General features: G+C 48.2%; 2 protein-coding genes across 3 annotated transcripts in view; one reads left to right on the forward strand and one right to left on the reverse strand.

The window, feature by feature from the left end:
• TERF2 (telomeric repeat binding factor 2) overlaps nt 1-4,827 on the reverse strand; it is a 29,316-nt gene extending 24,489 nt beyond the window's left edge. The window contains exon 1 of the mRNA XM_039502543.1: nt 4,767-4,827. Coding sequence (XP_039358477.1) covers nt 4,767-4,812 — 46 coding nt within the window. The 5' untranslated portion in view covers nt 4,813-4,827. The remainder of the gene's footprint in view (nt 1-4,766) is intronic.
• A 50-nt stretch (nt 4,828-4,877) lies between these two features.
• LOC120384187 (cytochrome b5 type B) overlaps nt 4,878-13,400 on the forward strand; it is a 37,718-nt gene continuing 29,195 nt past the window's right edge. Inside the window, exons 1-2 of one of the 2 annotated variants that reach the window (XM_039502548.1) lie at nt 4,878-5,051; nt 13,261-13,389. Coding sequence is in view for 1 of the 2 variants with exons in the window: in XM_039502546.1 (XP_039358480.1) it covers nt 4,914-5,051 (138 nt within the window). In the remaining variant the exon portion in view is untranslated. The remainder of the gene's footprint in view (nt 5,052-13,260; nt 13,390-13,400) is intronic. The other variant, XM_039502546.1, reaches the window with a different exon arrangement.

Consider the following 13,400-nt stretch of genomic DNA (forward strand, 5'->3'; position numbering starts at 1 on the left):
AACTGCCCCCCACCACCCCATCCAACCCCTGCTCCTTTCTGACTCCCCCTCGACCCTTACCCCCATTCGATCCCCCTGTTCCCTGCCCTCTGACCGCTCCAACACTAATCCACCCCCCCAACTCCCCTGCCCTCTATCCATCACGCCCTCCCTGCTCCCCTTACCTTGCTGCCTGGAGATGGGGTCCCAGGTGGGCTGGGGCTGGGACCCGGACACTGGGGCAGGAGCCGCGCCGCCCAGCAGGACCAGCCGCAGACGCCGGGACAGGAGCCCTGCTGTGCTGCCCGGCCGGACCCGGACCCGGCCGCGGACCCCGGGGCAGGAGCCGAGCCCGGCCCGCGTCCCCCACCCAGCCGCGGACCCCGGGGCAGGAGCTGAGCCCGGCCCGCGCCCCCCACCCAGCCGCGGACCCCGGGGCAGGAGCCGAGCCCCGCTGCGCCGCCGGAGCCGGCCACAGACCCCGGGGCAGGAGCCGAGCCCCGCTGCGCCGCCGGAGCCGGCCACAGACCCCGGGGCAGGAGCCGAGCCCCGCCCGCCCCGCTTGCTTACCTGCCTGCCTGCCTCCCTCCCTCCTGTTCAGGCTTCCCGCGAACATCTGATTCGCGGGAAGCAGGGGAGGGGGAGAAGAAGGGGGCGGAGCAGGAGAGGAGCGGGAGGTGAGCTTCAGCCGGAGCTTTTGTTAAATTTAGCAGCCCTTATAGAACTGGTTGTCCTGGAACAACCGGTTCTAAAATGGCTGCTAAATTTAACAACTGGATCACGGGAACCGGTGCGAACCGGCTCCAGCTCACCCCTGTTTATAACATGGTGTACAGATGAGTGAGACTATGCAGCATTCTACAAGTTATTCGTAAGTACAGTTCAGTGTCTGTTACAGGGGTTGCAGAATTCACGGATTCCGCCACTTTCTGAGACTTCTGTGACTTCTGCAACAGCCAGTGTGGCTGACCCAGCGTCACCCAAGCAGCAGTCTCAGGGACAGGGCTGCTGCTGGAGTGGCTCTGCAGCCAGCGGCTGTTTGGGTGGCCCCGAGCAGCTGGCCCTGGGGACCACCCGAGCAGTGGTCCCTGGGGCAGCCAAAGCAGCGACTGCTCTGGCAGCCCCCTGCAGCTGGTGCTGCTGGCCCTGCCCCCCCCAACAATGACCCCCTCCGGCGTGCCCCCCACAGCAGCAGCTGCCCCAAGATTTAGTCTGGGGTATTTATAGAATAATCATGGGCCATGAATTTTTGTTTACTGCCTGTGACCTGTCCATGACTTTTACTAAAAGTACCCGTGACTAAACTGTAGCCTTATTCATAAGGCGTAAACATCAAACACATTCTTACAACTCTACTATCTAGCTTAAAAATATAACAGACAGGAGAGTCAGACTGGTTTCCAGCTGGCACTTGGTTGGGGCACAGGCTTACCTTGGTCAGCAGTGGGGCTAAGGCAGGCTCCCTGCCTGCCCTGGCACTGCATGTGCCCCAAAAGCAGCCAGCAGGTCCGGGTCCTAGGCAGGGGGGCCAGGAGGCTCCACGAGCCGCTCTCACACACAGGCACTGCCCCGCAGTGCACAGAGCCCCATACCCCACCCCACCCCAGACCTGCTGGCCGCTTCTGGGGCACAGTGTGGTGCCCCAGGACAGGTAGGGACTAGCCTGCCTTAGAACCACCGACTGCACTTTTAATGGCCCGGTCTGGAGTGGTGACGGAGCCACCAGGATCCCTTTTTGACCGGACACCTGGTCACCTTAGTCGTAAGCACTGCCTGACCCTCTCTTCCATTGCATTACCTGGATTAATGTAGCTATTGAGGTAACCAAGTTCAATAGTTTTTACGCCACCGCTACATTTTCAGCATGCACCAAAGCTTTCTACTGAGAACACCTAAGTGCCCAGAGATGTCAGAGCCAAGCTGGGGGCTTTTGGCACCCGAGATAGTGAGTGACATTGGAATGAGCATGTTTCTGCTGCAATGATTAACGGTGAAACAGCTCAACATCAACGTGCCATCGGTAGATTTAAAAGCTAATGAACTGTTGAGATGAATGGGACAGTTCACAACTCTCAAGGCTACTGATGCAAGCTGACTTGCCAAGCCTGCAGACAGCAGGCATTGCTTTTCACAGCCAGAGGGGCTAGAGAGATTTGCAAATTGAAGTCAGACTCAGTCTTCGGAGGCAGGTCCTTCACTCCGAGAGGGAGTGAGGAACCCACCGCCAAAGAGCCGCCCCTTCCCCGTGGCCACCCCAAGCACCTGCTTACTGGGCTGGTGCCTGGAGCCAGCCCTGTATACAACATACTGCAGGGCTGGAATCCGAGCAGCTTCTGGCTTCGAAGTAAGTGAAGTGTCACACACCTGAAACCTTGACCGGCTTCCAGGAGGGATGGCCTCACTCCCTTTCTTCCCTCTCCCCACCACAACTCAAACGCTGCCTGGCTACTGCAATGGAGAAGGGGCAAAGAATATCTGCTGCCCCACCGCTCCCCCAGCTTCCAGCTGCATCTCCCCTCCACCCCCAGCAGACAGCTCCAATGCCTGCCTTTGCTGCTTAGCACTTTCCCCAAGGAACAGCAGAATTAAATTGACCCCCTTGTGTCAATTTCATTGATGTCCCCAGGGTTTCGGAACAGCAAGGCTACAAATAGAGAAGATGAATCAGGACTCATTCCACTCCTGTGGAAGCTCTGAGAAGCAGCCATGGAGCTATCTGCGGATTCAGAATACTTAAATACTGTGCCCAGTTCTGGTCACCCCAGCTCAAAAAGGATATAGTGGAACTGGACAAGGTTCAGAGAAGGGCAATAGAGAAGTTCAAGGCTATGGAATGGTTTCCATACAAGGAAAGATTAGAGCAGGGGTCGGCAACCTTTCAGAAGTGGTGCTGAGTCTTCATTTATTCACTCTGATTTAAGGTTTCACATGCCAGTAACACATTTAAACGTTCTTAAAAGGTCTATTTCTATAAGTCTATAATAGATAATTTAACTACTTTTGTATGTAAAGTAAATAAGGTTTTTAAAATGTTTAAGAAGCTTCATTTAAAATTAAATTAAAATGCAGAGCCCCCCGGACTAGTGGCCAGGACCCAGGCAGTGTGAGTGCCACTGAAAATCAGTTTGTGTACCACCTTCGGCATGTGTGCCATAGGTTGCCTACCCCTGGATTAGAGAGAGGAGTGCTATTCAGCTTAGAAATGAGATGGATCAGGGGGATATGATACAGGCCTATAAAATCAAGAATGGTATGGTGGGGGAGTGTTATTTACCCTCTCCCACAATAGAAAAACCAGGGGTCACCCAATGAAAATAATAGGCAGCAGGTTTAATATAAACCAGAGAAAGTATTTTTCCCACACAACACACAATTAACCTGTGGAACTTGGCCATCACAACACCCTCTGGCAATGAAAGTATAACAGGGTTCAAAAAAGCACTAGATAAGTTCAGGGGCAAAAGGTCCATCAATGGCTATTTCCCAAGATGATGAGGAATGCAGCCCCATGCTTGGGGCAAGCCTAAAGCTCTGACTGCCAGAAGCCAGGAGGGGAATACAGTGGTGGGTCAATCCAACTACTCTATAACGTACATGACCTGAAACACTGATACTATCAGAGACAGGATACTGGGCTAGACTGACAATTGGTCTGACCCAGTGTGGCTATTCGTATATTCTTAAATTGGGCTCATAAGCGAGAAAGACGTTAACAAGTTATTTTTCTGCTGCCTCCCCCCAGTCTGCTGCCATGTGAGTTCTGAAAAGAGGAGCCCTTAGCCTCAAAAAAGGACAGAAGTTGGCAGGCAGCCAGCACAGCTCCCATCTCGGTACAGAGGAACTGCAAAGCTGCCAGTTACCAGCTACTCATGCACATGTTGAACCAGCACCATCTACTCTTTTAGGACTGGTTTCAGAGTAGGTAATAGGTAATAATTGGAGATATACCAATCTCCTAGAACTGGAAGGGACCTTGAAAGGTCATCGAGTTCAGCCCCCTGCCTTCACTACCAGGACCAATTTTTTTTGCCCCAGATCCCTAAGTGGCCTCCTCAAGGATTGAACTCACAACCCTGTTAGTTCAGCCGTGTTAGTCTGTATCTGCAAAAAGAACAGGAGTACTTGTGGCACCGTAGAGACTAACACATTTATTTCAGCATAAGCTTTCGATCCGAAGAAGTGAGCTGTAGCCCATGAAAGCTTATGCTGAAATAAATTTGTTAGTCTCTAAGGTGCCACAAGTACTCCTGTTTTAGGACTGAGGCTCTCTCATGGAGGAACAGAGGTCAGAGTAACAGGAGACTCCTTCTGTGGGGAGGGATAGCTCAGTGGTTTGAGCATTAGCCTGTTAAATCCAGGGTTGTGAGTTCAATCCTTGAGGGGGTCATTTAGGGATCTGGGGCAAAAAGCTGTCTGGGGATTGGTCCTGCTTTGAGCAGGGGGTTGGACTAGATACCCCCTGAGGTCCCTCCCAACCCTGACACTCTATGAACTAATGCTACCCTGGCCAAAGACAGATAGAATTTGAGCCAGGAATGAAGCTCAGCAACAGATCAAGCACAATATGTGGGAAAAGAGGGCTAATGAGCATGGCAGATCCTAATTTGGCAAAATACCCACCCATGCATACTAATTAGGAAAAGCAAGTGGCAGGTAAGGTGACAGATGAGTGATTTGCTTTGGGGTGAGGTAGAGAGCTCACCTACCACAGAGAAACAGAGGGAAAGGAGAACCCAGCTGAGATTCAAGGAGGCCCGAGCCCGCGCCCCTGCCCCCTCCGTATTTACCGGCGACGGCTTCGCCTCCACTTCCGGCTCCTGCGATCGCGATCATGTGACAGCGGCTCCCCACCTGACTCGCAGCCCGGAAACGTGTCACGAGGGAACCATCGCTTCCGGCGTGCACCACGGCAACGAAACAGCGCCGATCCCAGCATGCACCGCGGCCCCGCAAAAGCTACCGCTCCCGGCATGCCGTGGGGCAGCGCGGCGCACCCCGCGAGGGACAGGATGGCGGCGGTGGAGCACGTCGTGGCGGACGCCGGGGCCTTTCTGCGCGGGGCGCCGCTCCAGGTACCAGCGACGAGGCGGGGCCTGGGGGCCGCTCGCCCCGCGCCGGGCCTTACTGGGGAGCTCCGGAGGCGGGAACGGCCGGGCTGGGCCAGACCCAGGCCCCGCCGTGCGGAGCTTTGGGGGCACCCAGCGCCGGGGCGGGCCCCGCCCCCGGGAACGTACCGAGGTCCAGTCTGACCCCAGGTCTCGGGGGAGCCGGGTCGGTCTGTGCCCACAGCGCCGCCGGGGGCCGCTCTCTGGAGAAGGGGGCGGGGTTACCCACGAAAGCTGTTAGTCTTCAAGGTGCCACCGGGCTCCTTGCTCTGAGCCCGCACAGCAACCCTGGCGAGGGGCTCCCCAGGCCGGCTGCGCCTGGGGGGGGGTGTCAAGAGCCCGTCCCGTGGCACGTTCCCCTCACGAGCTTACAGACCTCGGTCACGTCCTCCGGAGTCGTCTCTCTTCCAGCCTGCACAGGCCCAGTCTTTTTAATCTCTCCTCAGGCGGAGGCTGTTCCCAACCGTAATCATCTTTTGTTGCCCTTGTCGGAACCTTTTCCAATTCCAGTGTATCTTTGCTGAGAAGGGGCGACCACATCTGCACGCAGTATTCAAGATGTGGGCGTACCATGGATTTATATAGTGGCAATATGATATTTTTCTGTCTTATTGTCTATCCCTTTGTTAATGATTCCCAGCATTCTGTTCGCTTTTTCGACTGCTGCTGCACGTTGAGTGGATGTTTTATAGAACCACCCCTCAGTGACTCCAAGATCTCTTTCTTGAGTGGTAACAGCTAATTTGGACCCCATTTTTTGTATGTATAGTTGGGATTATGTTTTCCAATGTGCATTACTTTACATTTATCAACATTGAATTTCATCTGCCATTGTCCGCCATTTTGTTGCCCACTCATCCAGTTTAGTGAGATCCCTTTGTAACTCTTAGCTAAGTCCACAGCAGACTGCAATCTTGAGTATTTCTATGTCATCTGCAAACTTTGCAAACTCACTGTTTATCCCTTTTTACAGACCCCTGGGGCACCCCACTATTTACTTCTCTCTGTTCTGAAAACTGACCATTTATTCCTACCCTTTGTTTCCTGTTTCTTAACCAGGTACTGATCCATGAGAGGACCTTCCCTCTTATCCCATGACTACTTATTTTGCTTAAGAGCCTTTGGTGAGAAACTTTGTCAAAGGCTTTCTGAAAGTACACTATATCCACTAATTACCCTTGTCCCCATGTTTGTTGACCCTCTCAAAAAATTCTAAGGCCTGATCTATAATGGGGGGATGGGGCGAATCGATCTAAGTTACGCAACTTCAGCTATGTGAATAACGTAGCTGAAGTTGACGTACTTAGGGCTTGGCTACACTTGCAAGTTGCAGCGCTGGTGGAGGCTTTCCAGCGCTGCAATTAGTAACCATCCACACCTGCAAGGCACATCCAGTGCTGCAACTCCCTGGCTGCAGCGCTGGCTGTACACCTGGTCAGGTTGGGGTGTAGCGATTGCAGCGCTGGTGATCCAGCGCTGCTCATCAAGTGTGGACACACACCAGCGCTTTTATTGGCCTCCAGGGAATAAGGAGATATCCCAGAATGCTTTTAACTAAATTACTCTCTTTGTTTTGTTATGCAGCCTCTCTTTGTTTTGTTGTGAACTCCGATCGGAGCTCCGTGGAACTGCTTATCTAAAAAAACACACTGATCACAGCAAACAGGAGCTATCTGTACCTGGCTGTGAACGATCAAATGAGAGGCAGGGAGTGAATGTTTGCTTGACAGAGAAACAGCATTGGATGCAGGCTGTTTGCAATTAAGACTAAGGGTTCGTGAACATTTTGTGATTTTTCAATCCAGAAAGCTAACACACAGTGTTGGCTCCAAAAATCCACTCTCTCTATCTTCCCTGCTCCCTGTCACAGTACACCACCCTCCACCCCCCTCTTTTGAAAAGCACGTTCTTGTCACTTGAATGCTGGGATAGCTGCCCATAATGCAGCACTCCCAACAGCACTGTAAATGCTGCAAATGTGGCCACACACCAGCGCTGGTAGCTGTGAGTGTAGCCACACACCAGCGCTGTTCCTGCACAGCTGCATGACCAGCGCTGCAACTTTCAAGTGTAGCCAAGCCCTTAGAGCTATACATTTGTCAGTGTTCAGTGAGGCCTGGGGCCTTGGCACAAGCTGGCACTTGGTCTGCCAGCATCACAATTATATCCTGCAAAGCTGCAGGGGGCAGGAGTGGAAGAAATAATGGAGAGGTCGATGGAAGAACCCTTTCCGTCACTGTGGTAAGTGCCTGCACTACAGGGGCACAATTTGTCCAGAGCTTCTTTGTGGAGCCATGTGTGCGAGCTCCTGTGTAGCAGTGCAGAGTCCTGGGGAGCGAGCCACCCCTGTAGTTACAACTCTGTCTTGTCTTCATTTATATACAGAACGAAAACTGTGTTATCAATAGTAGCCTCTCTAGTCCCCTTTCTTCTCATCCTTTCCAGTCCAGTGCAACAAACATCCACTGTTTTCCCTTTCAAACACTTAAAACGTACTCTTAGGCAGCCCACCCTAATCAGGCACATTGAGTTCTTCCATATTTATTTGCCTAAAATAAAATAGCAAAATAAAGCAACAAACTTATCCTTTGGCCACTATTACTCCTTACCATTCTTAGACACCAATGGGAGCCTGAACGTTATCATTCGTCTGTCTAGATAACAAACACGTTAGTGCAGGGATTATTTTCCTGTTTTGTACACACAGCTGGTGCTCAGTAAATGATAAGAGAGAGAGAATCCTGTGGTGACCAGTATGCTCCCTGTAATTTTCCTGTTTTGTTTCCCGTCCCCTTTACAGTAACTCAGGCAGAAAGGCAGACATGAGACACCAGCTATGTACAGGTCTTGGCCTCTGGAATGTTTTCTTTCATCTCTAATCATTGCACTGAGGCTCATAAATCAAGCAGTCAGGACAAAAAGCACAAACATGGCTGTGATTTGTTCCTTCCTGCTGAGGCTGGTTGTTTTTTTTGTTTTCATAGAGAAAACCAAACCTTTCCTTGGTGGTGGACTGATAATGTCTCTGGGCAGTTAAGAGATGTTCTGGAGCAAATAATTTCATATATTTCTATAGGTCCTTTAAAAATTAGACTTTAAGGTGCTTTGCAGACTGTGTGGGAGACTTCACTGCCCTCTAGGATGAAATGCAACGCAGTGCACACCCTAATTGTCCTTGGGTACTTTGGCTAGCTGAAACTATTAGAGTAAATTAGGTTGGCCAGAGAGTAATTTACCTGAGCTAGAATTTGAGATATCAAGACTAACATTTCTACCTTGGCAAAAACTGTCATGGGATTTTTAGTTACCATAAAGTGGCTCAGACCTTCCTTCAGAAATAAGTACTCCAACAGTACTGGGGTCTTTCTTCAGCGCCAGGCTGAGTCATGGGGTTCAGCTCTCATACAGAGGGAATAATGTCACATATTCTATAACCAACACTGCTTCTTGAAGCACACTGGGGATTTCTGTGGATATTTCCCAACCAGGTGCCAATCAGGCCAAATACTGCTTAGTTTAGGGAGCTGACTAGCAGGAGAGTCATTTGCTATGTGTTGGAGGAGTTGGGGCAGGCCCCTCCTGACTTTTCATAGGTCTTCTGTATGCCTCGTGGTATCTACACCAGGGGCTAGGTCAGCTTAAATACATAGCACAGAGCGTGAAATTTTTCACAGCCCTGAGTGATATAGTTAAGCTGACCTAACTTTGTTGTGTATAACAGCCCTTAGTATTTTGTGCCAGCAGAGCACAGAATAAGAATGATGATGAAGGTCTATATAGTAATTGTCAGGCACAAGGAAATCTGATGCATTGATAAAGGAGAGCCGCTTCCTTCGGACAGATACAGTGTAGAACCTGAGCACTTAGTTTAGTTCAACCTAGCTGTATAGCTCAGGGCTGTGAAAAATGTCACATCCTGTGCAAAATGCAGCTTGCATGAGGAAAACATTTATCCACCCCAGGGGATATCAAAGGATAGTAAGAATGTGCCATTCTGATGAGTGGTGTAAATGGGTTTAATACATAACTAACTCCCTGTTTCTGGGGGAGTAGAGGGATAGAGGATACATTTTAAGAGCAGAAAATTGGTCTGAGGTCAATATGAATTAGATGTTTCTTTGGCTGAATGTTTTTTCCTACTCCTATCCCAACTGATGCATCTCACACAATGTCTCTCTTTCCTTACTAATTCTTTGATTGCTTCTTGGTCCTGATTCATCTTCTTAGACAGAACCAGTAAAATGAGGCAAAGATAAACCAGTGTAACTGAATACTACCCTATACTTCAGCTCTTAGCTCCCAGCTATGGCTAGCTGGGCTATGCAAGACAGCAGTACAATTAGATTTTAAGTTATGGTTGCCAGGCACCAATGGGGCAATTTCCTTATCTTCAATAACAAAAATACTCCTTTCTGACCAGAAAGAAACCTGGAAGATTTGTTAGACACATAAGCTGGGATTCTGAAGAAAGTGTAAGGGAGGTAGGCACCCAGCTCCCACTGCATTTAAATAGGGTTTGGGTGTTTAATTCCCTTGGTCTCCTTGGAAAACCCCAGCTGCACTAAATAATCTGGAATCAGTGTGGTCATTCTTTCTTTCTCTGTATGTAACAATGGACAGTTTTAGTAACACCTCTTTTGAGTTATGCAACGTTCTTCCCTCAGCAATAAGATTGGAGTTTGTAGCCCACTGTCGACCAGTAAATATAGCTGATTATATTTAAATATATGATGCACATATACAAGAAAAACTCCATTGGAAATTAGGGGCAAAAACTTCAGGCCTAGAGATGTCCCTTACTTCTGCAGTTAACTTCCAAGCTAACTGCTGTCCCTTCAGCATGCTGGATAGGAGCAGCATTGAAAGGTCTTTACTCAATCATGTGGCTGTGTTACCTACCCTGTGAAATGGCCCAGAGAGCTTAGCATTTCATTCTGCAGTTTTGTATGTGGACACTTATTTTGGAAACTGCTAGAAATTCCTCATTGCTTTCCAGATGATGATAAAGCACCTGGTCATTTTAGTATCAGAGGGGTAGCTGTGTTAGTCTGGATCTGTAAAAGCAGCAAAGAGTCCCTGGCACCTTATAGACTAACAGACGTATTGGAGCATGAGCTTTCGTGAGTGAATACTCACTTTGTCAGATGCATCCAACGAAGTGGGTCTTCACTCACGAAAGCTCATGCTCCCAGAGGCGTAGCGAGCACCCTCCGTACCCTCCGACCGGAGGGGGCCCCGCAAGGAAGGGGGCCCCTAAAAGTGGCAAAAAAAATGTAAGGTATAACTAGGTAAGTGACATTTATTGACGCTATTGCACAATCCATGTCGGTTTTACTGACAAAACCGTGAAGTCATTATGATGCATCATAATGCTATTGGCTACATCAGTTGTCTGTCGGTCAGTTTCGAATTTTAGTTGGACCCATTCAAAGAATGTGTATTTGCGTTCATAATGGCGGTCGGCGGGTAAATGTAATGAATTTAGTTGTTTAATTTTTTATCGTTTCCAACCCAGAAGCGTGCTTTGTGATGTCTAAGAGAACGTATAAGAGTGGAGCTAGTAAACAAAAGGCAGCAAAAGATGCCGAGAAGGAACTTGAGAAAATTCCAAAGTTGTCAACGTATTTTGCGCTGCAATCCAACGTACAGGTACAGGCACATGAAATGGACAGCGCTAGCAGCGACGAATCGTATCCAGAAGTATCCAGAAGTGCTTCAAGTGAGGTCAAAAGTAAAGCCAGTTGTTCTATCAAACAAACTGTGACAGATATTCCAGCTGCTGCCGGGAAAGAAGTATCTGAATCTGAACCACTGACTGATGATCCAGGAGATTGGCCGTCTATAATGTCAGACAGGCAAGTGTGTGACATTGTTGCACGTGGCCCACCGCAGCAGAATGAAAGTTACGAATTTCCATTTAACGAGGAAGGATGGAGGTTCACAAGTACTCATTTCTATCGAACCATGGCAAATGGCGAGAAAATAAGACGTTCATGGTTAATGTACTCAGTTCAGAAAGAAGCCATTTTTTGTTTTTGTTGTAAATTATTTGGCACTGGCGACATACTGCTACGTCGTGGAACATCTGCTTGAAAAGCACTGTCAAAAAGACTTCAGCAGCATGAAACAGGCAAAGGTCATCAAGACTGTATGGTGAAATGGTTTGATCTTCGGTCAGGCATAGTAAACCGTACATCTATTGACCAACTCGAATTGCAGGCTTTTCTGAAAGAAAAAGAGATTTCTGGAGAAATGTTGTCAAACGCATGGTTGATGTCGTTATTTTCTTGTCCAAAAGAAACTTGGCATTTCGTGGAAGTAATGAAAAGCTCAGCGATCCTTCGAATGGCAACTTTTTGGGACTGTTTGAATTGCTTGCAAAGTATGATACTGTCCTCAGCGAACTTTTACAGAGGATTAAGAAGGCAGAGACACATGTTCAGTACCTCAGTCCACAGATCCAAAATGAGCTGATTCAACTTGTTGCCAGTAACATTCAAGAGGCCAACATAGCACAGCTTAAAAAAGCAAAATATTATTCAGTTATTTTGGACTGTACTCCTGACATGTCACATGAAGAACAGATGTCTGTGGTGTTACGCTTTGTTGAATGCAACGGTGAAGATGGTGTCAATATTCGTGAAGCGTTTGTTGGTTTTCTTAATGTTCATGATACAACTGGCGAGGGCTTATTGGAAGTGTTTCTTGAAAAGGCAAACAACTTAGGAATAGACATTGCTGACATGAGAGGCCAAGCTTATGATAACGGCGCAAATATGAGAGGAAAGAATAAAGGAGTTCAAGCCCGCATGCTAGAAATAAATGACCGTGCCTTGTATGTACCATGTGGAGCTCACACTTGGAATCTTGTGATCTCAGACGCGGCAAAGTCATTGAAATATGCCGTTGACTTTTTCGGTCTGATTAACAGAATATACGTTATCTTTTCTTCGTCACCTTCACGTTGGGATATACTTCAGGAACATATGCCAATATCTGTTAAAGGGTTATCGGACACTCGTTGGGAGTCGAGAATTGATGCTGTGAAGCCATTGCGTTATCACCTTGAAGAATTGTGCAATGCTTTGTCATCTTTGCGAGAATATGCGCTCGAAAAGAAAGATGGCAATACAGCAACAGAAGCCGGTGCACTTTTAGATGATGTTACTACATGCCTTTTGTTCTGACTGTGTACACGTGGTACGATATACTTTCTCACTGATCAGGCCATATCTTCTGTTTCGTCGCGATTTGACCAACTCGTGGAGTGGTATAAGTTGTTTGGATTTCTATACAACGCTAACAGCCTGAAGCAGTGACACAGAGAAAATGAACTGGAGAATCACAGCAAAAATTTTGAAAGAAAAATGGGAGACATTGATGCCAACGAACTCATAATAGAATTGAATCGTTTTATTTATGTCATCGAGAAAGAGAGAGGACTTGTCTCGGCAAACAATTTTTTAACGTACATATACAAGAACAGCCTTCAGGAGATATATCCGAATCTTTGCATTTGCATCAGAATTCTTCTGACCACACCAGTTACTGTCACCGGTGCTGAAAGGAGCTTCAGCAGAATGAAACTGATCAAGAATATCCTGCGCTCAACCATGGCAGATGACAGGCTTTCTGCGCTTGCAGTTATCTCAATCAAAAACAAGATTGCCAGATCTCTGGACTATGACGCATTGATTAATCAATTTGCGGAGAACAAGGCTCGAAAGAAGCGCTTTGCGTAAATACGGAATACATGTACACTGTAGGCCTATGTATACATAATATGAACCCTGTATATTGTATAAAATAAATACCGCATTCCAGTTTCTGCATTGTAAGGGGCCCCGGACATATGTTCGGAGGTGGGCACGTTCTTTGTTGCTACGGCCCTGCATGCTCCAATACGTCCGTTAGTCTATAAGGTGCCACAGGACTCTGCTGCTTTTACTGGTCATTTTAAAGACTTGTGAGACAATAGACTCTTCTACATATGCTTTCAGAAGGAATGGAAACAAAAGAACCAGTGTGGAACACATTCCTGTTGTGTTGGGATGTACCTGCTTTCCAGACCAAAGCCACTGCAAGCTAACTTTTAGTCATGATACACTCTGCCATTTTATCAGGACTGTGTTGGAATATTCATTTTGAGAGAAGGTTTATCTTTCTTTGTTACTAGGGATGGACTGGAACCAGACTATAGCTCCAAATATCTCTGCAGTTTGGATCTGGACTTTGTGACTCTGACACCTCTCTGCTTGTTACCATTTTAACCTTTCTTTAACGTCAATGGCAAAGAAAGGAAAAGGTAGTTGGGCT

Source organism: Mauremys reevesii, linkage group 16, assembly GCF_016161935.1.
Source record: "Mauremys reevesii isolate NIE-2019 linkage group 16, ASM1616193v1, whole genome shotgun sequence".
NCBI lineage: Eukaryota > Metazoa > Chordata > Testudines > Geoemydidae > Mauremys > Mauremys reevesii.